Source organism: Puntigrus tetrazona, chromosome 12 (genome assembly GCF_018831695.1).
Source record: "Puntigrus tetrazona isolate hp1 chromosome 12, ASM1883169v1, whole genome shotgun sequence".
NCBI classification, from domain to species: domain Eukaryota; kingdom Metazoa; phylum Chordata; class Actinopteri; order Cypriniformes; family Cyprinidae; genus Puntigrus; species Puntigrus tetrazona.
Genome location: NC_056710.1, coordinates 19866592 through 19892676, shown reverse-complemented (window position 1 = coordinate 19892676; position 26085 = coordinate 19866592). Strand labels below are relative to the sequence as shown.

Below are 26085 nucleotides of genomic sequence, written 5' to 3'. Positions count from 1 at the left end.
GCCATACATTAATATCTTTAAATGTGTTCAGATGAGGATGAAAGAAAGTATGCGTTCAAAATAAATACTATAATATTCTGTAAGCGACCATGTATATACTGTGGTATTTGCACAGGATTGCTAAGAAGTCTGTAGAAATTAGTTAATTAAAAGTAAAACCTAAAATGATTCAAATAATTCTTAAAATATAATAAAATTAATTAATTATTAAATAAATTAATTCTGACAGTACAGTAAGGGGAAACAATGTAACAGAAAAAATATACATATACAATTTAATTTAATTTTTTTATTTAATTTTTTTATTTTTTTTATGATGGGGTTCTTCACAAGAGAATGATAATATTTGGGTTCTGTAAAATGTAAAATATTGACAACCCCTGCCATAGTATATATCAAATTACCATGGTATGTCCTAAAATGATTAATGAATGATTCATAAAGGGCTTACTCATTTTTCTGCAAAGCAAGTAGCAGCTGCTCTCCATCCACTTCAATCAGCACCTTCAGTGATCCAGGATAACCCTACAATCAGACATGAACAAAAATTCATTTTGTCTGAAAAAACACACACACATACATATACACACACACATACACACACACACACACACATACACATATATATATATATATATATATATATATATATATATATATATATATATATATACACACACTTTTTAAATCACTTCCTCCACAGTACCGGATGGTGAAAATAAAACAGAAAATGCATTTAAATGTAAAAAACTTTGTAATGTGCAAAAATGTTGACCCTGCATCCATGGGATCACAGCAGATGCACTGCATTGTGGGATACAGATACAAAGTGTGCAGCTGAGTAGTGGTAGTATGCTGTTCTGCACACATCAAGAGATTTTTACGGTCATTCCAATACAGGAACAAGAAAAATGAGCAAGCTGTGAACATTAAAAAAATAAAACCATCACGTTAGACATCTGTTGCTGCATTAGAATGTCATCTGCATTCACCCACATACACAAGTGGATATAATTGGTTTATTGCCACTTTAAGAGATGGCAGCTGATTGGTTGAATACATAATTACACACACCTGTGGCACTTCTGGGTGCTCTATAAATACCACGTTATAATGGCAAAACCATCTCAACACACTTCAATCATTCTGATGGCTTTTACTTTTGATTTTCTGACAATAATTTGAAACGTTATATTAAAGTTTAAGGTTGCATGACAGAGTAACTAAATAAAGTGCCAGCTTTTTTACCCAAGTCAACTATTAACTCAAATCAGTGACAGTTTTGTGTGTCCATATTAAAAGTGATTAGTACAAAAGCACATTCCCAATGGACTGAAAAAGAAAAAGTGGTTATGCATCTTTATTTCCAATAAATATTGTGGTTCCTTCAGAATGCATCACATTATGAAAACAAAACGGGTTGCAATAGCCGTTTCATGTTGGCTTAACTTCTGTTAGTGGTTATAGTCATGGAAGATGAAGTTCTAACCGCTGCATTAAAGACAATGCACGTCCTCAGACCAATAGACAGTGAGAGAAAGCATATTTCCAGTTTTGAGTGGGCTTTTGTACGGGATAAAATGAATCCGCCATTGTGTCGTAAGTCTGTAGCTGTCAGGATTAGTTTTATGTTTCAATTCTCTCTGACATTAATTCTCTTCACGCTCTGTAAGTCTGGAAGTTCGGCAGATTTACTCCGAGGCTCTGAGGGAAATGAATTTAAACCAGCCAGGCGTTGACAAAATACAGCAGAAATAAGCATGAATCATCTGTCTAACATGAAGAGGACCATGTATCAGTGCAAATCATGCAAATGGATGCTAATCTGTGACGCATTGATGGTGGGGTCTGTGACGCATTGATCCTAGTGATGGAAAACAAATAAAACATAAGAACCAAAAGAAACGAAAATGCCTAGTTTCAACAACTCTGTAATCATCAACTTTTGTTTTATTGAATGCATGGATATAGCATTCTGTATTTGTTGGAAAAACTTTTAAACCGCATGGGATACATTGAGAGTTTGTGGGTTTGTAGGAGTGCATTTATAAATCTCTGATGAAAAGACACTTGGGGGTTGACGTTCTTGTGGATGCTAACAACTTTGACCTCCATAAATCCATAGCTAAGCAAACAAATGGAGCAAATTTAACACCCCTGTGAGGGTTCCTCAGGGACCTTTCAAAGTTAAACCACTGCAAAACCTCAAAGCAAGAAGTTCGAAAGAACTTGGTGAAGCTCCCAAGGGTCTTCAAAAGTGGCTGGCATTGACTTTCATTGGCTTTCAGGTATTCATTCGCCCCCTGCTGGTGAGAGTCAATGAACAAATCCTTTCGGTCACAGTCTCCATCACTAATTCATAAATTTACAGAATAATCACTGGTCTCCAACAATAACATTATCTCCCATCTCAATTGTATCAAAGACCACCTGGAGGATCCAAACAGCAATTGGTGCACTGGAGCAAAATGAGCCAAAACAAAAGTTTAAAGTGTCAGTATCAATAATAAATGTCCCACAAAAACAAAACACAGCATTCCAGATGAAGAGCCTCATCCTGGGCCTGACATGTGGTGTTGGGAGTATTCAAGGATGTTCTTGCGCTGCTCCAGCAAACTTTACAGGAGAATGTCATTGTGTCAGGCAGTGTGCCTGTGCCAAATGGGTCACGATGAAGAACAACGATCTGAAAAACACATGTAACGAGCTGTGGCACAACAGGTAGAGCATATGCTTGGTTTTTGACGATACGAGTCCAAACTGCATCATGTGCAAATACATTTCCCCTAATATATTCCCAGAATTACTCCTCCTTTGACTGTCCTATATATTAAAATCCAAAGACCATAAATAAAATGCGCTCAAATCTACAAGGGTTGTAAAATAAGAACTTATGCTATCTGGAACGACTAAGTTAAATGGAATAATTCACCTAATAAAGACAGTTCTGTCATCATTATTCAGCCTCATGTTTTTTCAAACCCTATGCTGATACTTTCGCTTGTAATTTTAACCCTAAAGCCTACTGTCTTGAAACACAAATCGACCCCTTAATTATTAACAAGATCAAAAATTTGCTTAAAATCTGTTGTACAAATTCTACTACATCCCTTTTTTCTTAAATCATACTGAAACATGAGTCTCAAATATGATCGGCTGGTTTTAAGGACCTTTTTGGTTTATCTCTTAATAGTCATTAAATGTTTAAATGTAAATAAATATTTTTTTAGAAATCCTGTCCATTAAAGCATATGATATACATTTCTGCTGTGTTTTTGTCTTTTTGCCAGAAGTGTTCACTATAGACTGTTATTAATTGAAGAAAATGTGTAAAGATTTTTACTTCCACAGGAGAAATAAATTCATATGAGGCAGGAAATATAAATTCATGGCTGACATGAGGACAAATTATATTTTTAGGACACTCACTGCTTTAAAGGAAAATGAATGTACCCACTTAAAATGTTACATGATCTGTAAAGAATTCACGAGTCAGAGGAAAAGCTGGTGTGCATGACTTTATCAACATGCAGGTTTGGTTAAAGTACTTTTTTTCCCATTTCACAGGCATCATTTCAGACAGGCTACATCTCACAGAAACATATTACAATCCATAATTTAACAAACTCTCATTAGTCCAATTGCTTTTTTCTCTACACTTTAATGCTGAATCTCCACACAGATCCCTGGGTGGTCCGATTTACTCTTTAAGATTGCTCACGGCGGTACACATGTAAAATCTCTCTGTAAAACCTTTTTACAAACTCCAGTAAGAAAACAAGACTCGGAGTAAATAAATTAAACAAATGGGCTTCAAAACAGTCCTGCACGTCTTCATTCCATAAATTGGTTGAGAAATGTTTTTCATTAAGGACAAAGGCAACACATCCCTTCTGAGAACAATATTCCCTCACAAGCAGGTCTGTTCACCGCTTCCCAAAACCAGTTTAAACTCCACTCCTTGTTCAACCAGCCTGTAATCAGAATTGGTAAACAAACTTTTACCTTTAAAATCAACTAGAAACAGCATGCACAGCTCTTTTGCTTTGGTATGTCATGTACATACTGTAAAGGTTCAGGAGTGACAACTGTATGGGAGTGTTTGGAAGTCAGCTTTGTAGAGCCAGGGTTGCCAGGTCTGCATACAAAAGCAGCGCAATGACATATATCCCAAATAGTATATATTTTACAGTAATCTTTTTGAAAACCACTATATGATAGTGATCATAAACACATCTCAAAGGTTCCTTACCAGTGGCTGTCCTTCACAAAACTGAACATCTAATCTAATATCAAATATTTATATACAAGCATTTCAGCAAAACATTTATGGATAAGTCAAACTATAACCAAACTTTAAATCTATCATTTTGAGCCATACAATGTGTTGTTGGCTTTTGCTACAAATATACAGTGCCACTATTTCTTGTAAAAAAAAAACATACAAACTAACTAACTAAAAAAAAAACAGATTTGGCAACCCTTTTGCAGAGCGCAATCTTGAAGAGTTGCCATGTCCACTTAAAATAAGCAAGGCTTCTTATAGTCTTATAGACATGGGTATGTTTTAACTCTGTAAACACTAATGAGTCAAAACATACCCCACAAATACAGAAAAGACAAATGTTGTCACTATCTGAATTTCTGGAGGAAATTCGGCAATAGAATAAGGAAAAAGAATACAGTTTTTATTCCCTTTAAATGACTGAAGTGTGTGGGATCAGAACAGGATTAAGCAGTAAGGGGCGAATTTAGCTGTGATGTGTACTACCGGGTCTAATGGCATAAACGTACGTACCTTGGTGCACTTTTTAGCGAGACACAAAATATGTACCAATAAGTACATTTCCAAAAGAAATGAACACGCTAGTAAAGCGTCATTTTTGCACACTTACTTGAAGAATGTCATGTTATGTCTTCAAAACAATAATAATATGCCGGGATATTTGAAAACCGATGCTTTGGTAGGTAAGCATCACACACATCCAGCTTCATATCTATGGGTTTTCATAGACGGTAGGTGACCAGTGACTTACCATTGACCTTATGAGACTAAACGGCCTCAGCTGTCCTCTGATGAGCAGGTGTGGTTCGATTACTTCATAATGCTCCAGCGTGTCGTGTTGATTCGAATAGGCAGCTGAAAAAAGAGAAAACGAGTGTGTGAGTCCTCCACTAAAAAGCACAGCAGAAAAATAGAAACTGGATTGACTGATAACACCCTAATCACCGACTAACTCTGCTGAGCACAGACTATAGTCGCAGATAGTCTTTATTCAATCCACGCTATTTATAAATCTCTTTTACATTTGCATTTGCAGCCTGCTGCGGTGACGCCTTGAACACTACATTGCTAATCAATGCTTTCGAACATCAGGTCTGTCTTGACAACGATCTCCCTGGAAACTACGTCTATTTCAGCCCTGATTCGATTTCTTGTGGCATCATCTAGTAATATCACATCACACATTCATATCAAAATATCTCAACCAGCCTGCCTCAGCAAAATTCAGAGAATCAACCACTTTAAATTAGAATAGTTAAAAATGTTACATTAAAATAAAATGGCAAAATTAAATATTTGTATCATATTTCTCACTTTTTTTTGTTGCTCAAAAACTGCATAATGAACTATAATATATTTTTCAATTCAGTATAAATGTATATATATATATATATATATATATATATATATATATATATATATATATATATATATATATATATATGGAAATTAGAAATAATAATACAGTAAAATGTTTACTTTATTTTAAAAATATACACACATCACTTATTTATAAAAATTATTATATTTTATTTATCTTTATTTTATTATTTATTTAGAATTTTCATTGTTAATTTTCTATGCCAGCACAGCTCACTAAAATAAAAAATATATAATAAATAAATAAAAATATGTACCTTGCTACTAGTAATAAAAAAATAAAACATTTAATAAATCATAAAAATGTACATATATTAAAATATATATATATATATATATATATATATATATATATATATATATATATATATATATATATATATATATATATATATATATATATATATTAATTATATAACTTTCCTATGCCTATTTCCTATTCCTATCCTTCATATGCCACAAAGCTCACCCAAAAAAGTAGTTCCCTGGGAATTAAAGTCAAATGAAGTAGCAACACCGTTTTTTGGACCAAAGCCTTTGGGTTTTTGCACAAGCATAAGCAAATGGTTTCCTCCCAGACAATACACTTTACTGCAGAGACATCAACAATATAAACACATTTACACTCACTGAACTCACTGATGAAAACAACACACACACGCACATCAAGCATTTATCAAGAATGACACCAGCAGCGCATTTTGTTAATCATGCATAAAAACACTTCATTATGCAGTGACAGCGAGATGTTAAGAGCGCAGTTTACAACACAAACTCACTGAACGTCCAAACAAAGAGTTCACTAGCTTCTCCATGCTACCGTCTCACTGATTCGTCTTCATTAAAGCTCTATAAACAACTCAAACGTCCTCTCTGCAATACACACGTTCATAATGCATGCGGCTGAGAAATGAATGGCAAACATTTTAAATGAGCATTTTAAAGCACACATCCAACATGACAAGTATTTGCAAAGGTAACCGATTACATGAGCCAGATTGGCCAAGTTTCAACTTCCCAGATTTGGCCGTGTTTTAACGCTCATGTAAATAGTTCACATTTTTGACCTGTCTGACCCACGGTCTCGTCTCACAGACATCAAACTCCCTCTGTTCTGTCCTTCGCAGGTCTTCCTCTCAGATTAGTCTGCTTTATGTCTGATACTAGGGCTTCCCTCTCGCTGAAAAGAAACAGAGGCCGTGGACAGATAACGTTGTGAAATCTCTTGGTCAGCACATTTACAGACTCTTTTGAAACACTCAAACAAACACCGACTGGCATCCTTCACTTTAGCCTCAGACAGACAGTTCACAAAAAATAAATCAAATTTGGTTTTCAATTTGAATCTTTTCAGCTGACTTTTTGCCCCAAAACCAACGATACTGAGTAGGTAAGTATATATAAAAAGTTTTTGGTCAAAAGATTTTTTGATAATGATTTTTTTTTTTATAATAATCTCTTTTGCTTACCAAGGCTGAATTCATTCATTCATACAAAAAAAACAAAAATATCCAGTCTACAGATATATGCAGCATTTTTATAATTTTTTTTTTAAATGATTGTGCCTCCTAATATTTATTTATATGATTAAATATGATTATATTATTTTATTTTTATAAAATGATTATATTATATGATTATATTATTTTTATTTATTACATTATTTATATTTATATATGATATTTATATGATAAAATGTAAAAGTTGAAATTACATTAATGTATATATATATATATATATATATATATATATATATATATATATATATATATATATATATATATATAAAAGTTCATTACCGTCATACTAACATTGTCAACCTGTCATTAACAATTACATTGTATATTATATTATTTTTATTATAGCATAATTTACATCATATTTTATAACCATATTTAATATTTAAATAAGAAATAGAATAAAAACATTATATATATATATATATATATATATATATATATATATATATATATATATATATATATATATATATAAAAAAAATTCCGTTTGTACTCAAATGAATAAGTCAAAGAAACACAGAAAGTCTAGTGTAACTCGAGCTTTAACCGCTACACCGAAATCACCAGTAAAAGGCTTAGGCTGTATGTCTAACGGCTGATGTAGAATTAGCCATAATTTCCACGGCAATAAAACTGATCCTAAACAATCAAGCCCAGAGGCCGACAGATCCGAATCCAACAGCAACGAGCGAGGCTCCGAGGTCAGCGTGGATGACGTCACCGTTTAACGAGCGCGCGGGCGACGCACACGTGGAATCGCCATCACGTTCTGCCTTTGAAGACGCCGCCCACCTCGACGGATATTGTTAGCGGGCCTTTTAATGTGCGTTTGCAACTGGAGGAAAAAAGCGATATTTGTTCGTTTTAGAAACTCCTGCTCTTGCGGTGGAGCCGTAGAGAGTCAGTAAATTACTGAAGTTACAGCAGCTGCGGCTCCGGAGCTTATTTACATTCTCAATAAAGCGGAGCGAGAAACTTCTGCTATTACGCTGTTATTTATACATCTGCAGCAGAGTCAATAAAGCGAAGTTATGTGTGTTTCTTCTTTATTGGCTGATCTTTTGTACTGGATTTATGAGAGCAGATGACTGAATAATAAAGGTATAAGGCCCAGAAATTGTGTGTCGTCGCCAGATGTAAATAGAATCAGTGCTTTTATTCCACTGCGTGAAGTGCTGCCTTGAAAGTACACACTGGGTTTGTGTGAACAAGTGACAGTTTTCTGCCTTGATCTGGGAAACGCCATGAAGTCCAGTGACATTATTTCTGAGGAAACGCCTCCAGAGAGAAGTAATGAGGATCTCCTTAATGATTTGTAAAAAATCTAACCAAATCAAATCAAGTAAAAGAAAAGGAAAACCATTAATAATTTCTAAATTAATAATTATTAGACATTTTTTCATAAGTGGCTAATTAAATGTTTATAAAACTATTATAATAAAAAGTCCTGTTGCATAAAAAAAACACATATTCTAAATTTGTAAAACTAAATTTATAATAATAATAAAACATTAAAAAATTATTAAAAATAGGATTTTGTATGCTACATATTGTTTTCATGTTTATTTTAGAAATGAAATTTAAGTTCTAAAAACATGTATACAGCATTTAAAAGCATTTATTTATAAAGATAATGTTGTTTAAATAGTATCGCATAGTTATTTTTACAATTTAAAAAAAGGCAATGAATGCTATTGTTTAGCAGTAACAGAATAAAGCGGTGATTTAAAACAGACAAACTCGCTAAGACCATCTTAAAGAAGATTTCCCAGAATGCTTTAGTTCTGTCAAGTCAGCATCCATCAGGCCTGTTGTTTCGATCTCGAGTTTTCGGAGCATTCTGTAGGTCTGAGAACTTCGCGACGCCAAGATGCAAGAAACGGCGTCTAATCTCCAGTGGGAGTCTGAAGCAAAGTTCACATGCAGCATCTTTGTCTGACATCTGGACCTGAGGGGATGTGAGGGAAAACATCTCCAAAAAATTAATCATGCGTTTCTGGCCCACAACCACTTCAATATAACAACCACAAACCCCTTCTAAAGCCTCAGCAGTACAGAGCGAGCAAACGCCCCCCACACTCCTCCTGAACACCCAGTGGGCTGTTTTCTGTCTTACACAAGCCCTCGATATGACAGCCTGTGCAATAAGAACCATTTCCTCACGCTCAGATGGAGCACAAAATCTTTCATCCACCTCTGATAAAAGTCTAATTTCACTCAGAGCTTAGCGTTTCCCTCAAAGCAGACAGATCATCTTTTGTCTCTCCTGCTGCTGAAGAAAAAACAAGCTTATGTTGTGTTTTAGATGCTAGTGTGCTAGTTTGACCTAACTAAGCTAACCAGAATTGCCACCAGCTTAACCACCTGACCTTCTGAAAATACACCTTCTGCATATATATGACAGCGCTTCCCGCACATAGACTTCACATGGGCGGGCCACCCAGGGTGCTTAACGGCCGCCGTATAAATAGCACGCAGAATAAAAACGAAAAGTTGTGGTATAGATACTCCAAAGCTTTGGCGCGTTTATGGGTAGGATTAGGTTTGCGGGGCAGATGCGTATCATATGTACGCGAAAACCACGTTTCATCTGCACGCCAATACATTTCGTGACATATGCCCGCGAAAACTACGTATTATATGTGCGTGTCACATATACAAACGCCAAAATATTTTTTTTTTGAGTTTTTTTTGAGTGACACAATTTTGTTTTTACTACTATCATGTGTCGTTTTTTTTTTATTAATGAAACCATTACGCGTTTCGTCTCGACCTGTTGTCATCCCCACAGACAATCTCCATCGTTTCCCATAACTTGATTTATTTATTTCCCGCTGCCATCGGCGCACGAGTACGACGTTAGCAACATATTGCTATATTGTTAGCAATATAAACATTCAGGCTAGCTAACGCTGCTAACATGCTAATGGTTTGTTATTTAGACGCAGACAGCACGCTGAATGAGACAAAACCGTAATATAGCCAAAACCACAGCACATAGTTGATATATAGTCAGATAAATCGATTTTATCAGTCGATGTCACGATTATGAACCAGGGTTTAAGGAGTAGGGTTAGGGTTAGTTAGGTGAGGTTAATAGTGAGAGCCAGCCCCGGTTAACATGCAGTCTAGTATCAATGGGTCGCGTTTACTACTTATACTTTTACGTTTTATGTATGTATATCGTGAGAAGCTTTTATGGACATTCAAAATTCAAAACGCAAACTCGACACAATGACGTAATTAATATGCGCGTTAATATGTGACGTCACCTGCCGCCAAAAGTCTCACAAAATCTGTATATAGTTAATTTGCAAATCATGTGTTTTCAAAAATCATGTGTTTTTAAAATGTCATTATAAACATAAACCAGAGTAAATAAACAAATACGTACTTTTCGTTTGCAAAGCATTTTATTCACTGCATAGCTTTTTTTTAGATATCCAAAGTATTTATTTCTTCATAGAACACCCATTATAGATAATTATATCATATCCATCAACTATAACTACATACATCATAACTATATGCGTGATATACACTGTTGCTTAGAATTACTTGCACCAAGGGGAAATATTTTGATTATACCATCCACGCTGTGCTTGTTACTGTAACAGCATGCATAAACCATCCCGGCGGTCAGACCAGAATTAAACTAACACTGACTGGCAGAGATATCTCAGACTCAGGCAGACCCCAAGCAGTAAGCGGTCACACTCATAAATGCGCATTTAAGCCATGACAAAAACAAACCAACCAGTAAATGATAGCTTTAGCTGGTCTTTCCAGGAAGGCTCGGCGCACTGTCCTCTACTACAGTAAGTAATTTTGCAGCTATCCAGGTAAGCGCTAATGGTCGTCTTTGAAAACACCTGCGGCTCGGCGACGGCATCTCTCTGTGAGAAAGCCACTCAGCTTGTTCACATCCCGCTGCTGTACTGCATTTGATTAAATATGAAAAACACGGCCGCGGGCGACACGCTGATGACTCTCCACACGAACAAAGAGAAAAATAGAAGAAACAGGCGCCGCGTAGAAAACACGGGCCACGGTCCAGATAGCTGAGCGAGACAAAGATGCAGGAGAGAAAAAACACGGTTTGTGCCTCCGGCGGGTTTTGGAGAACTCGCTCGACGAGAGCATGAAGATCCCAGCGCTGCACGACAGCTCTCGCCGAAGCAAACAGAAGAAAACACGGCTTCTGAGGAAAACGAATCAGAATCAAGCTCGTCTGAGACAGATGATGGTTAACAGCTAACGACGGGCCTCCATCTCTACCAGAGGAAACAGGAAGTTGTCCGTCGGTGCTGTGACGTCCGGCTTACGCTGAGTAATGAAATAATCCACCGCTACAGATGAACGGAATCAGTGCTGCTGCTCGACCCGTGTCGGGATAAAGGGGGGAAATCTGCAGGGAAAACACGCTGGGATTTACTGAAATACCCCCCAAGAGAACTTGCGTTTCTTTGAACGGGTTCATGTGAGTTCGGGGCTGCAGATGTTACAAGCCGAGAGAGCTTGGTCAAGGCAAACAGGCTAAATATAGCCAAGCTGCAGAAATGAAACGTTCAAAAGGAAATAAAAACGCAAACGAGCGGCGTTGTTTCATAAAAATATGAACCTCTGCATCATTTTTATGTGCCATACCGCACGTTTCGCCACAGTTTCCACCGAGTGGTGCTAAAACACAGCTTCATTACATGAACTCGGACATGTTTTTATTATGTTATTACGTTACGATATAGGTATGTATTGCGGCGGTTCAGAATTGAAATATCTGTGGATTTGTTACTACATGTTAAAGCTCTATGGTGCTGGAAATATGCCCTCCACCAAATCCGACCCAAAACCTGCTTGATAGCGTTAACAAATGCACAACTGGTATAAAGGCATTAGTTGATGCAACCGTGCCATTTCAGCTTCCTTTCGCACAGATTTGAACAGTTTTGTTGTTTGAACCGCCTCTAGGGTTCATTCCTTTTGGAAACTGCAGTGATGTGTACTTGTTGGTACGTATTTTGCATTGCATCGAATCCAAAAATATAGCAATCAGCATTGCCTAATTCAAAAACAAACGACTCCTATGAACTGATTCCAGATTAAAACAGTCTAATGAATTTTTAATAGTGTGAGGCAAATACATTATTCAATCTGTGTAGGTATCTGTTATGAGCTAATTCCTTTTAGCGAATGAAAAACAAATGACTCTTATGAATTGAAACCAGACAGAATCAATCTGACGAATCACATCACCACATTCATCCCTCAGGCTTATAAACACTCAAACTTGAAAACGTATCCGCCAATGCTTTGTGAAGTCAATTACAGTTGGGTTGATAAGCTTTGCTTGCGTCTCTGCTTCAAAATGCAATTCTGCGTCCGGTTTGCCACCTCTTTTCGAAATCCCAAACGGAATCGGAGCTTCAAAGCGTTCTTAAAACAATTCAAATTGTTCAAATCCTGCCTTCTGTGTGAGAGATAGTAAGAGTGATGCTGACTTTAAACATCATCTCCGGACATCACTCTTATCTCATTAACATTCCTCTCCTCGTTCTGATTGTGATGTGAGAGTTTATTTTGGCCAAACACCAGTTCAAACAGCTCAGGCTGCAAGACGACACTAACCAAACGCACAAAGGTCCCGCCGGTGACATCAGGGTCCAGATACGCCCCAGGACCTGTGATTTCTGTTTACATGTTACTCTTAACAGCAGCTGTTTTTGATGAGCAACGCCAAATTAGATGGATTTGGGCACTTTTGAGGCTTAATGCTATTGATCTTATTGTGCACAACTAGTGCACATCTCCTCAATAGGAAAAAAAAGCTTGCCATTTATCAACATAACTTTCAAGTTCCCTCAAGGCTCAATTCTAGCATACGTAACATCCACTTTTCACAGTCCCAGCAATCCCGATGAACCAAATCGAGCTCTGTCCTATTTTTTTTTTTGAATATCTTGTTTGGCTGAGAAATGCATCAGATTGCAGAAGTAAAAAGGCTCGAAAACGTTTCATGGTGATCTAAAAACGCTCTTGATGTAACATTAGAGGTTCTTCAGATCAGCGCATTTGCTTCTGGCATCGTCTGTTAACGCGAAAAAAGAAGCTATGAGATCTTTTGAAGAACCAGAATATAAGATGTTTCAGAAAGAACGAGCGTCTGGCATCAAGACAGGAAATAATACTTTTTCCGTTTCAACTGTTATCGCGTCAAAACTTTTAAACTCACGCACGCCCTTCGGAGCTTCTGTAATAGTGCTACACCATGCGAAACACAAAATGCCAGTAGGTCAGAAAGAACAGAGCGGGACATGTTGAGGTCCCCGGGTGAATGAGACGCCCCCTGCTGGCCGGTCAGCGTGACCTCTGTTCCAGCTGATTCAGAGCGTTTCTTATCAAGACGTTTTGTGTGAGAGAAAGCGGCTTGTACTAGTCATTCATGTTATAAAGTGCACATGCGTGTAATTCTGGTATATGCCAGCTGTGTGCCACATGCTCAGACGAGAGCCAGAGGAAGAGTAGGTCTCCGCAGCCGCGTTTAATGTTCACAGCTGTGGGTGCATGTCGTCATGAAGGATCCACAGCTGAGAGTTTCCATACTTAGATCATAAATGAACCTCCTGTGCGCTTAAAAAGACAGTTCATACAAAAAAGAAAATCCTGTCTACGTTCACTCACCGTCAAAAGTGTCTTTCTTCTGTTGAATACAAAACAAAATACTTTCTCATAACCAAAAGGATGACGGTAGCCATTGACTTACATAGTATAAAATATATTCTTGGTATAAATAATAACGACAGAATTGTAATTTTAAAGTGCACTGTGCCTTTATAGTATAAAATATATTCTTGGTATAAATAATAACGACAGAATTGTAATTTTAAAGTGCACTGTGCCAATTCTATTTTATCAAATAAAAAGATGAAATTTTACACCATAGAGAATGATAACGACATGATTGTGACATATTGGCCAAATGAATAAAAAAAAAATCAAAGAAGTCTATTTGTCTTTACTAATAATAAAGAATCAAATGTCTTTACTAATAATAGAGAATGCCGTAATGCTTTTGCATAACGTTTAAGGTCAGTGCACACTGAAATTTTCACACGCTGTCACCGAAACTGTCGTCCATCATAAAAAAGCTTTGATTTTCTACACTTTGGCATTCATAACAAGCATTTTGATAGGAAAGGGTGATGAATACCGAAAAAATGGAGATTTTTCTTCATTGTCAAAATACGAGTCCCGCTTCTGACATCAGCCAAACAAAACAACACAACCCTTATCGGTCCATGGTGATAATGACAAAAATGGCAGATAATATAAAATGTTAACCGCTATATTGGCCATGGGAATGTATATATCGGCGGATCACTAAACGTTGTACTGATTACTGTCTACACACACAGGAGGTCCGGGGGGCCTTTTGGACATCTGAGAGCTCCAGGACCACCTGCGTTTGGCACACGGATGCAGCAGCATATGCCCATTGAGAAGAGCCAGAACCACGCAGAGAACCTCACATGACCTTTAGACTAGGCCAGGTCACATGGTCAGCTCTGCTGCTCAAACAAATCATGACATCATCTCTACAGAACCAACTCCATTCATTCCACGCTGTTCTCGTTTCCGTAGCAAGATTGAGAAGAACGCTACTTCATACTGCATCAGTTTATTTCTTATTGTGATTTAACGATGAATCCCGATAAACGTTTTACCAAATCTTTTTACTTAAAAATAGTATTTTTTATGTTCTGTGCAGATTCACACAGTCACCCTAATCATTCTAGAAGGACTAATACTTTAAGTAATCTGTTATGAAAGCTTCTTCATTTCATAGTAATCCAAATTACAGTTGCTTTCCGCCAAAATATCGTGAGGCTCTAGATTTTAAATGCATTGCTTATATCTGCTGCTTTCTGGAGATCGCTAGTAGCACATTAGCCTAAAACACTTGGAATAAATGCGATTTCTTGGATCTGTAGTGCATTACTTTGTCCTGCTGTGCAACTTCTCTATTTAAGATGTTGAAGGCCACACATGAAGCATTGGTCGTGCTCTGGGTAAAGTTCGTGATGGATCATCCGCGTCCCACCTGTGTACGCCGTGAGACCCCCTGAGACCACCTAAACCTCAGCATCACAGGACCCAATGATCCGTGATTCCACACACATGGAAGAAGCCAGGGGAAATGAGCCATGCCGAAGGCCGAGGGCTCGGCTCAGGTATGTGATGTGGCAGATGAGACCGATCCTCCATCAAAATGCGGCACACATCGTATGAGGCCGTTTAATCCCACAGAGGGTCCCTAATGAAGGGTAAACACGCACAAAATACATGATTCATCACATCACAGGCCTCCATTTCCCACATCACAAGGACACCACGGCTACATCTTAAAATCTGGAATGAAATGCAATTATTTCCGTCCATTTTGACTGAACTAGATGCAGTTTATTCCACCACTGACAGCTGTTGAGTTTAAATCGCAGTGGAGCATTTAATGGAGACAAATGGACACTTATTGGCCACTAAAGGTCAGTGTGATCTGAAGAGTCTTCACACCTTTAAAGAAGTTTTTAATGATGTGTTAATGGTGCTGTAAAACAGGGGGTTCACAGTGGGGTTCAGAGACTCTTTGAGAGAAATTTCAGGGGGAAAAAGTAGTAAAACTTGACTTAATTTACCGAATTTGACATTGTTTGTTCCGTTTGGTTTTACATTCAGTTTTAAATGTGCAATAATAATTATTGTTGTTGTTATTATTAATATTAATATCATTGTTCTTGTATTCTATAAACGATAGGAACTAAAAAATAAAGTCAAATAATTAGTTTTTATTATGAACGAAACGATATAATTGAAATTCTATATAATTATTTTTTACACTATTATTTTTTTATTTAGATTAATAATTCATTTTAATAAATATTTAGCTCTATATTTACACTACAATAATATTGAATATTTAGAATTAATAATCACAATAAAAAATACTGATAGATTACCTTTACAGATTACTTTTCCTATAAGAAGATAAAAAGAGATCAAATCAAAAGTCAAACATTATTTTTATATTTAAAATGCATTAAAAATGAATTAAATAAAATCTTATGTTTTCATGCTGACTTTCCACTTTTAAGTGGGAAAAAATGACTTTTACTTCTCAGAAATGTGAATTTATAATGCTTCTTTGAAACACACCACCTTGAGCATCTATAATTAAAACCGAGAGGCAGTTCAAAAATATTCATAATTACTTCATGAAAGATCCCACAGAGGTGCACTGAAGCTAAAACTGACACCAAAAAGTCAAATTCTCATCCATTTCTACACAAATAAGTATTATCAACAATATCTAAACCATTCAACACACACCTACTTCAGTTCTGAAGAAACCACAAACCAGCCTCATTCATCTTTATTTAAAAAAAATGCTTAATTAACAAATTCCAGCAACAACTGCTCAGCCCTATAAACCATAAAATATTATAATATTTTACTATTTCAATCATTATAATCGATGACTTAAGCACAGTTGGCATCTGTTTTTAATTTATTTAAATTCATGGCATTTCTGTAGCTTTATCATGGTACAACAAGGTCATCGATTCCCAGATAATGCATGAACCGTTTAAAAGCAAACAAAAGTCTCTTAAAATAAAAGATCTTGACTGAAATAAGCAGTACATCCAAACGGTTTGCTACCAAATACTTTTTAACTTCGAATTAAAGTCCGAGCGTTTACACTTATCCATTCAGCAGATGAATTACGGTCATTCATCTCAGGGCTGGTTTGCCTCAAGCCTCTGAAATCCCTGTGGAGACAACGAATGAGAAAAGCAGGGCTGCCGAAGAGGTGGGCGGCCGCCGTCGAGCTTTATTGAGAACATAATCGCCTCTGCCCTTCATATAGAGAGGGTGAAAGGTTGTGGACGGGGTCAGTTGAGTTTAAACGTTTGACCGCTCTCTTTCCCTCTCATGCGTGCAGACGTCCTCTGCAGTGTTTAACCTACATGTGTGCGACTGTCCGTCTGTCTTTCATTAACCCCCCCCACGCTCTCAGCGCTCTGTTTTTCCAGGGTGTCTCTTGCTTTCTCTCTCTCTCTCTCTCTCTCAACGGTCCAGTGGCGTACGAACAGCTGCCGGTTCGCCTGAATCTCTCTCTGGCCGTCATGCGTTCAGCAGCAGATACTCAATCCCGTTCAGCTGTTTTCAGCCCCGCGCGATCCATTTCTGGCAGAGCGGATGAGCGCTTGCTCTCTCGGACCGTTAACGATAACAGAACACGAATGGGACGGAGCCAATGCTAAACCGAACTCATTCAGAGTGCATTTTGCCACTGTACTGAGACAGATATACCTAAAGAGAAAGAAAGCGGATGTTCCAAATCAGAACTTTTCTTGGGTTTTTGAAAATGACCTTTCATGGAGTTTGTAACGCAGCTCATCATTGAAACTTGCTGCTTTTGAAAACGAATCCCAATCCATTTCGTGTTGACGCCAAAACGAAAGGCTAACTCATACACCCACTTCTTGGTCAATTCGCGTTGGTCTGAATTAAAACGCTAACTCATTCTTCACCAATAGGCGTTGCTTTTGGAGAATTAAAAGCTCACAAACACCGCTTCAAATAAAACCCACCGATCACCGCAGGGGTTTGGGAAATGTATCGTTCGACGATTCGTTTGTGCGTGTGAAGGTGAAAATAAATGCATTTTATAAGAAAATGAAAGGGTGACCTTGCATGCATGTCAAGAAGTTGTTTGGAACACATAATATGAATCTTTTATAACTCATAATGGAGGCACTTTAAGCACAAAAGCTTTTGTTCTAAAGTTTTGATACGCCTTACACACATTTCAACCAAAAACTAATTATCAAGATGATAATTAGAGACACGAACTGAACTGAAGGACCTATAACATATCAAAAACCTTTCAAATCAATCCATTTACCGCCATAATGAGGTATACACAACTCAATTTTTTGGTTTGCACGTTTTTTTTTGTTGCTGACGCTCTTCAAGCCTGCAAATATCTGATGAAAGATACAGTAAAATCAATTATTACAGTAAAAAAAAAAATTACAAGATGCATTTTTGATTGTTATCAACGTTTAAAACGCTTCATGTTTGTGGAAACTGTGATTTTCATGATTCTCTGATGAAGCAAAAAGTTACTCATCATTTATTTTGATTTACTTTTGATCATTTTAATCCATCTTTGCTTAATGAAAGCGTTAATTTTCTTCAAAAAAAGTCTCGCTGACCCCAATATTATGAACAGTGGAGCTTTTAATATTGGTATTCAGTGAGAAATAAAGGATTTCATTCATCAAGAGAACTAAAAGTGAACCTTTCGGATCAGAATGGAACCAAACTAGAAAGAAAATTGCTAAAATACGTCTATTTATTACCCATAACTATCAGCCAGTGCAGACAAACTTAAAACTGGCAAATATAATCTGACTATCATTAACCGCACTGATATCAGCATCTACACTGGCTACTGAATTAAACAACATGTTGCTTGACGATGGATAATATGCACCGATGAATCATTCAAAACAAGACCAGGAGCGTGCATTACGGCAGAGAACAGGGTCAATTTAGATTTCCTGTTAAATTTAATAATGCAAAATAACAGACGCTTCTGAACGGCATCTCTGCGACCCTCACGCATTTAACAACCGATCGTACCCATAAACCCAACAATCTCTGCAGACGCCTGCTCATAAAACCACGCCATTAAAGGTTTCCAGTCTTTTTCCGCCTCCAGCGCCTCCATGCCGGACTCTGAAATCAGCCGCGCGGATGCGTTCGGCCCTCGTGAGACCGCGGGGAGGCACCTGTTCTGATAAACTCACTCATTAGCCTTTAACGACGGCAGTCAGGTAACCACTTCCTGTCACCGGCGAGGCGTATTTCACACCAGGGGGGAATTGTGGGAAGATGAGTTGCTGCGTTTCTTCACTGAGTGCATGAAAATCTTAAAGGTACAGTTCACTCTTTATATTAATCGGCCTTAACTACTACGAGTTTACATCAAAATATAAGTACAATGTACTTAATCATTGGTGTAAGAAAGGTCAAAAGGTCAACTATAAATGTAAGTACAGAAATTAACTAATTACATATATATGTACAATATATATGTACACAATAAGTGCATTGTACCAAATGATTAATTTGAAGTACATAGTAGTTAAGGCCATCTAATATAAAGCGAATAAATATAAAATATAAGCTTCCTTATAAATAAGGAACCATTTGAAGATTGTTTTTGGAAGTTATGCTCACCGATTTGATCCAAAATAAAGTAAAAAGGGCAAAATTGTTAAATATCGTTGCAATTTAAAAGAATTGCTTTCTATTTAAATTTACACAGAAATGTAATTTATTCTGAAACGTTAGCACCATTACCCAGTGTCACATGACGCTTCAGAATCATTCGAAACCGCAGCATTTCTTTTCTATTAAATCTATTGTAGCAAGCTGCTTTTGATCAATTCAACGCGGCATTCGTTTCATTACAAAAAGCACGATGCTCCGCTTTCACAGGCAGCGCACACAAAACACCCTCACACCCTCACGCCTGAGCTCGACGACCCGTTATAAAAAAAGAAAAGAGCGCTCTGTACATTTTGCAAAACATCTGCTTTTGTGCTCGGCGGAAGAAGGAAACCCAGGCACGTTTGTAATGACACGAGGGCGAGCAAACGAGGAGGGTTTTCATCTTCTGCCGAACTCGAGCTTCAAACGTGAAGTGGCAGTGAGCTCTGGTTTTCCCACTCGGTGCGTCTGGAGGGAACGGGAGTGTTTGCAGCAGACTCGGGGACAGTGTTCTCTCGCAGTAGTCGACATCCTCTCTCTAACACGTGTTGGGGATCGGCGCGGCTTTGATCGCGCGTCTCCGTAACCTTGTTGTCACATCAACGGTTTCTGGTTTTACACCCCACTGTGACGGGCTCGTCTCTCTCTTCCTCTCTGTTCTTCTTCTTGACTTCCACCTCGCATCTTTCCGCTCTCATCTCGCCGGGTTCCTCTGCCCTTCCTCGTCTCCGTCTCCCTCTAACGACCGACGGCGGTTCTTTGTGACGAATCAAACGAAAAAACAGAATCGTTCTGGAGATCGAGAATTATCGATTGGCTCTCGAAAACTGTTTTTTAAACATAAGCACCTTTTTTTACAGTATGATGTAAACGGAAAAAGCTCAGCGACCGATAATGGTTTAATATTAATATAAAAGAACGGCTGAGGAACCGGGATCGGTAAAATAACGGCACAATGATGAAATCGGTGTCACTCTCAGGCAATCCCTGACTCGGATGAGTTTGTTTCTTCAATGTAGCATTGCATCACTGCAGTGAATGGGTGCCGTCAGACCGAGAGTCCGAACAGCTGATAAAAACATCACAATAAACCAGTTTTTTTAATAAACGAAACCGTAGTTAAGACGTTTAAACTTTAAACAGCAAAAACCCGTGCATTTGTTTAGAGCCGGCTTTGGCTTAATGGTTTAAAGTTAATACAACGTACAGATATATTTGCTTCTTACAAACTTCTCCAGATGCGGATTACTGTGATGTTTTTATCAGCTGCTCGGCCTCTCATTCTGACGGCACCCATTCACTGCGAATGCTGCATCTCTCCAACGATGGTTTTGTGAAGCTCCACGTCTCCAGCACACCTGTTTTGTATAAGAGCTCTGATTCAATGAGAGTATCTGTGGCCGATCAAGCACCACGTCGCTGCAATGCTGTGTCATTTATCAAATGTGCCAGAGTCGCACGCAGCGCGTTTGTTTCATTAGCGCTCGCATGGTATAATCACTGCGACTGCGTCCACCAAACCCTCACGGAGACTCGTTTCATATCACTTACCGGGTCCGTGATGAACGAGCTTTTAACTATTAATGATCGTCGACATGCAATTAACTCGACCGAGCACACAATAACATAATCATCACTCGCACACAAATACATTTAGGAGGCAAAGAGAGACTGATTGTTTTCTGTGTTAATTAAGAGCACTTTACCAATGACGACGTGTAACTTAGAGAGAGAGAGAATGAAGGAAAGAAGGAAAAGCCTCAGTCGCTCGAGTTAAGTCTCCTTAGACCGAACACTATGGGAGGATATCAAAAAATCATGGTTATTATCGTTAGGTCTTTATTACTGCAATATCGCACAAAGTATGCTGTAATGATTTGTGTTTAAAAAGCATAAAATGTATTATAAAAAATACACAACGTATTCATTCTCTACACTTAAAAAAAGCCATAAATTGCATAAAATGCATCATTATAGTATTATGCTATCATACATAGGAGGAAATAACTCTTGGCCCTAAAGTAACCTTAATTTTCTTGGTTTTTGAAACAATCAATCATATTTTTTTCCAAAACAGCTTCATTTCCCTACAGTAATCAATCAATCGATACATGCATAGGCTTGAAATCGTTATAATGAACCCACAGTGGTCATCATCTGGTCACCAAATAGTGTATTGACAAACCACAAGTAATGAGAACGAGATCCACCACCAAACCACAGATGTTCTGTTAATGCCTGTCTCCCAAAGAAGCTGTTCTGAGCATGTTCTTCATGCAGACTGTCCGACATGCATTAGTTGAGAATAAAACACTGCTTTAAGACACAAACTGCAAGGCTTTATACCAAGTAGCCTAAATGCAAGGTACCTGTCAAAATCCAAAGATTTGCGCCCGAGGCTAATTTAAGGGTCGTATTGTTTTAAATAAACAACTGTGACTTCTGCGTGCCCGTGGTGCCCACGAACGCCGGTCGACTAAGTAGGCAGCGTCTTGGTCTTTGAGCCGCAGCCACGCAGTCATGTGAAAGTTGTAAGCGCGCAAAGCAGTTGTAGTACGTTTGCTCTTACCGGCTGTGAACACGCTCCCGGCGCAGCAGACAGTCAGCACGCAGACCGCGGGCAGGAGCGCACGCCTCGGGCTGTACCGGGTGGACATGGTGCCCCACCGGAGATCCGCACCGACGATCCACGCGGGTCACGGCTGCGCGACCATAATATAGAGCGGGACGGACGGACGGCAGCTGAGGACTTCCGACACTTCCTGAAATGTGAGAGACTCTCGGAGCGCGCCGCACATCAGCTTTCCACGAGCGCACGAGCCGTATGAACTCAAGCGCGCGCGGTGAGTGTGTGTGCGCGTGTGTGTGCGCGCGGGAGCACTTTTGATTTTTGGATGAGGTGAAAAACAGACACGACGGTAAAAGTTTACAACAACGCTCATTAACATTTGCTAACAGATAACGCACAGGAAGCCTCAGCTGACGATGCTCGGCCGGGTTACGGGGTGATCTTGATTAAAACTGTTGCTCATCTCATTTATCATGGAACGGGGCATGTAGTCACATAGAAAGTTGTTACCTTTTTGAAACCTGCTGTTCATTACCACCAGTTTTGAGATTTATATTTTTGCTTTTGCATAATATGTGTGTTCTGTGCGTATTTATTATGTATACAGCATATATTTAGAAAATATTAACATGTCTATATTTATATTCATTATATTTATATTCATATATTTATATTCATATAAATAAATATGTTTAACATAAATATAAATTTTTTCAAAAATGTATAAATATATTATTTTATTATTTTTAACAATTTTGCATTTAAATTGCAGTTCTAGGTTATTTAAAAAGGACTTAAAGAGTATTCTAAAAAATGCAGTTATTTTAATATAATTATAATAATATGTTTATATATATATATATATATATATATATATATACATATATATCTTATATCTTCTATATGGAAAGTACATTTAAAGAGTGACATGAAAGGCAACAAACCACAAATTGATCAGTTCAATCCAGTAATTTATTGATTTATATATAAATTTATATATAATAAAATATTCCAATGACTGTTTTGTGTTTTTTGGTGGTATCTTCCTTCCACAGCTGTGGTTACTTGTCTTTCGGTTGACCTCTTGTGATTTCTCATGATATCGGTAAAGAAGCAAATTAATAATGCAAAAGGACTACTCTGTTTGTAAAACTTAGAGTCTTTTTCGAGCATTAAGTCTTCGTGTCCAGCAATGAATCACCACACACCCACGATGAACCTGTGCATTATTTAAAAGCTGAAACGAATGAAGAACACAAAAGGAAGCTCAGACTTCACACGCAGGAAAGACTCGAGCACAATAACAACATCAACAGCATTCGGTTTGTACGAGCGAACATCGTTTGGGAAGAGCAAAATACTGCCATTTCGTCATTCTGTTTTTCAATTGCCCTCGTTTCAAAAGAGCAGACAGGAATGGATCCAACTTCAAGAGACGGCAGGAATCCATTTGAAACACGTCCTCTTCTCAAAGAGCGTCCTGTAGCTGGAGAGAAGAAACAGACTTCACCGTCGAACCTCCACGGCGACAGCGATTGGCTTAAAAGAACGACCCAATTAAGTATTTATGCGTGAATGAGTGTCAGAGTGAGAGAATAAGTCGGGATAATGATATTACTTAATGCACGTCACTGTCCACCAGAATTATTTTCATGAATTGCTCATGGGTCACTCTGAAACAGAAGCAATTTCACATTTCGAAATAGTTATATTTGTCAGATAAAAAAAAAAATGCATGTATATCGATAAAAAAAACAGGGTTAAAAGATGATTATGAGAACCCTACAAAAGCATTAAATAAATTGTATGAATTAACATAAAGATAACTAGACTAGATTTTCACGTATTTAAGCAAATGCCTTTAACAGCCCACAGTAAAAATCCTCAAAATCCTTACTCGCATGTTAATGAGGAACACAAAAGGACCCATTTGCTAGAATAGCCCTGATTGGCCCCCGAGCTCTTCGTTGATGTAATTCAGAGGCCTGGGATCGTCCCCTAGCAGCTGTCTCCAGGTGTTAAACACACTCCAGACCAGCTCCTGCGATAAAGCACGGTCACTTTTCACCATATACGTGTCCAATAAACTTCACTGCATGCTTTCACCTGTGCCATCCATTCACCGCTTTACGATCGATTACCTGTGCCGTCTCCATTTCAGCTCTTGAAGGAGGGTCTGGCTCACGGACCTCATCGGGCCGTCAGAACAGGCTTTACAATCCCAGACAACAGAGTTTCTAGTTTCACGAATGCCTTTGAAAGATCCCGTTGCTCATTCAGCATGTCGTTTTGAAAAGTTTGTAAAACCCCTTTGTATCTAAGGAACCGCTATAATTCTCAGAGAAGAGGCGATTTATGGGTTTACGTGGATCGCTCTGATTCTAGGTCAGTATTTCGCTGCAGCAATCAACATCCCGCTATGATTCATTCACGGCTCTTCATCCGAGGCCAGAAGAACTTTCTCAAGAGCAATATTCATCCATCCATCCAGCCGAAATGTATTCGATTTCCTGTTATTTAGGAGCGCGCTTTTAGGATTCTGTCATTTTTATTAGCATCAAACCCAAAGCCCGGAATACTGAGAAAAGCCCGCTTGCAAAAACACATCAATATTCGTTATGACATTAGGAAAAGACTGTAAATGTGGTTGGGCTCGAAGACCAAATCTGCTCTGAGATTTGTGCTAAAGGTTTAACAGGAAAATAAGAAGGCATAAAACATGTTTTTTTTTTTTTTTTTGAAGCACAAAGCTGAATTGTCAACACTGGCATGTAAATGGAGACTCTCGGGGGCTGTTCGAGCAGGAAACGTTCTTGCGTTTTGTCTGCAGTGTTTTCTGTACCTATACATCAGATGGATCTCTTTGGCCATTGCATTGCATCTGGTGCCATGAACTGGGGAACGCATGTATAACCTGTAAAAACATTTAGATTTAAAGTGACCCTATTATGAATTTTTGAAAATTGTGCAGTGTGCAACAGTTTCGAGTGAATAAAAACATTCATGCACAGTGTATAAAGTTATTGTCTCTCAAAAGAAAGAGTCGACTCTATCATTAAAACGAGTCCCAAGCGGTCAAAAAAAAGTCATTAGGGAGATATTAGGGATATATATATATATATATATATATATATATATATAGAGATAGAGAGAGAGAGAGGAGAGAGAGAGAGAGAGAGAGAGAGAGAGAGAGAGAGAGAGAGAGAGAGAGAGAGAGAGAGAGAGAGAGAGAGAGAGAGAGAGAGAGAGAGAGAGAGAGAGAGAGAGAGAGAGAGAGAGAGAGAGAGAGAGAGAGAGAGAGAGAGAGAGAGAGAGAGAGAGACAGAGAGACAGAGAGACAGAGAGAGAGAGAGAGAGAGACAGAGAGAGAGAGAGAGAGAGAGAGAGAGAGAGAGAGAGAGAGGGCAGAGAGAGAGAGAGAGAGAGAGAGAGAGAGAGAGAGAGAGAGAGAGAGAGAGAGAGAGAGAGAGAGAGAGAGAGAGAGAGAGAGAGAGAGAGAGAGAGAGAGAGAGAGAGAGAGAGAGAGAGAGAGAGAGAGAGAGAGAGAGAGAGAGAGAGAGAGAGAGAGAGAGAGAGAGAGAGAGAGAGAGAGAGAGAGAGAGAGAGAGAGAGAGAGAGAGAGAGAGAGAGAGAGAGAGAGACAGAGAGAGAGAGAGAGAGAGAGAGAGAGAGAGAGAGAGAGAGAGAGAGAGAGAGAGAGAGAGAGAGAGAGAGAGAGAGAGAGAGAGAGAGAGAGAGAGAGAGAGAGAGAGAGAGAGAGAGAGAGACAGAGAGAGAGAGAGAGACAGAGAGAGAGAGAGAGAGAGAGAGAGAGAGAGAGAGAGAGAGAGAGAGAGAGACCTATTTATATGGATTATATTAATTTATATTGTTTTTAGATCAAACAGATTTAGTTTGTGAGTCTCAGGCATAAAACATCAATAAAAGTCTGTAATACCAACATATGTCATATTTACCTGAGTAGCATTTTTAAAAAATCTAAAATAGAGATCGCC

At 38.1% G+C, this 26085-nt stretch overlaps 1 protein-coding gene across 1 annotated transcript in view; it reads right to left on the bottom strand.

Annotated features, from left to right (window-relative positions):
- LOC122355148 (disintegrin and metalloproteinase domain-containing protein 12) overlaps positions 1–22617 on the bottom strand; it is an 86809-nt gene extending 64192 nt beyond the window's left edge. Inside the window, 3 exon segments of the mRNA XM_043253181.1 lie at positions 452–525; positions 5037–5140; positions 22091–22617. Of these exon segments, the coding sequence (XP_043109116.1) occupies positions 452–525; positions 5037–5140; positions 22091–22178 (266 nt within the window). The 5' untranslated portion in view covers positions 22179–22617.
- Positions 22618–26085: the final 3468 nt, after the last annotated feature.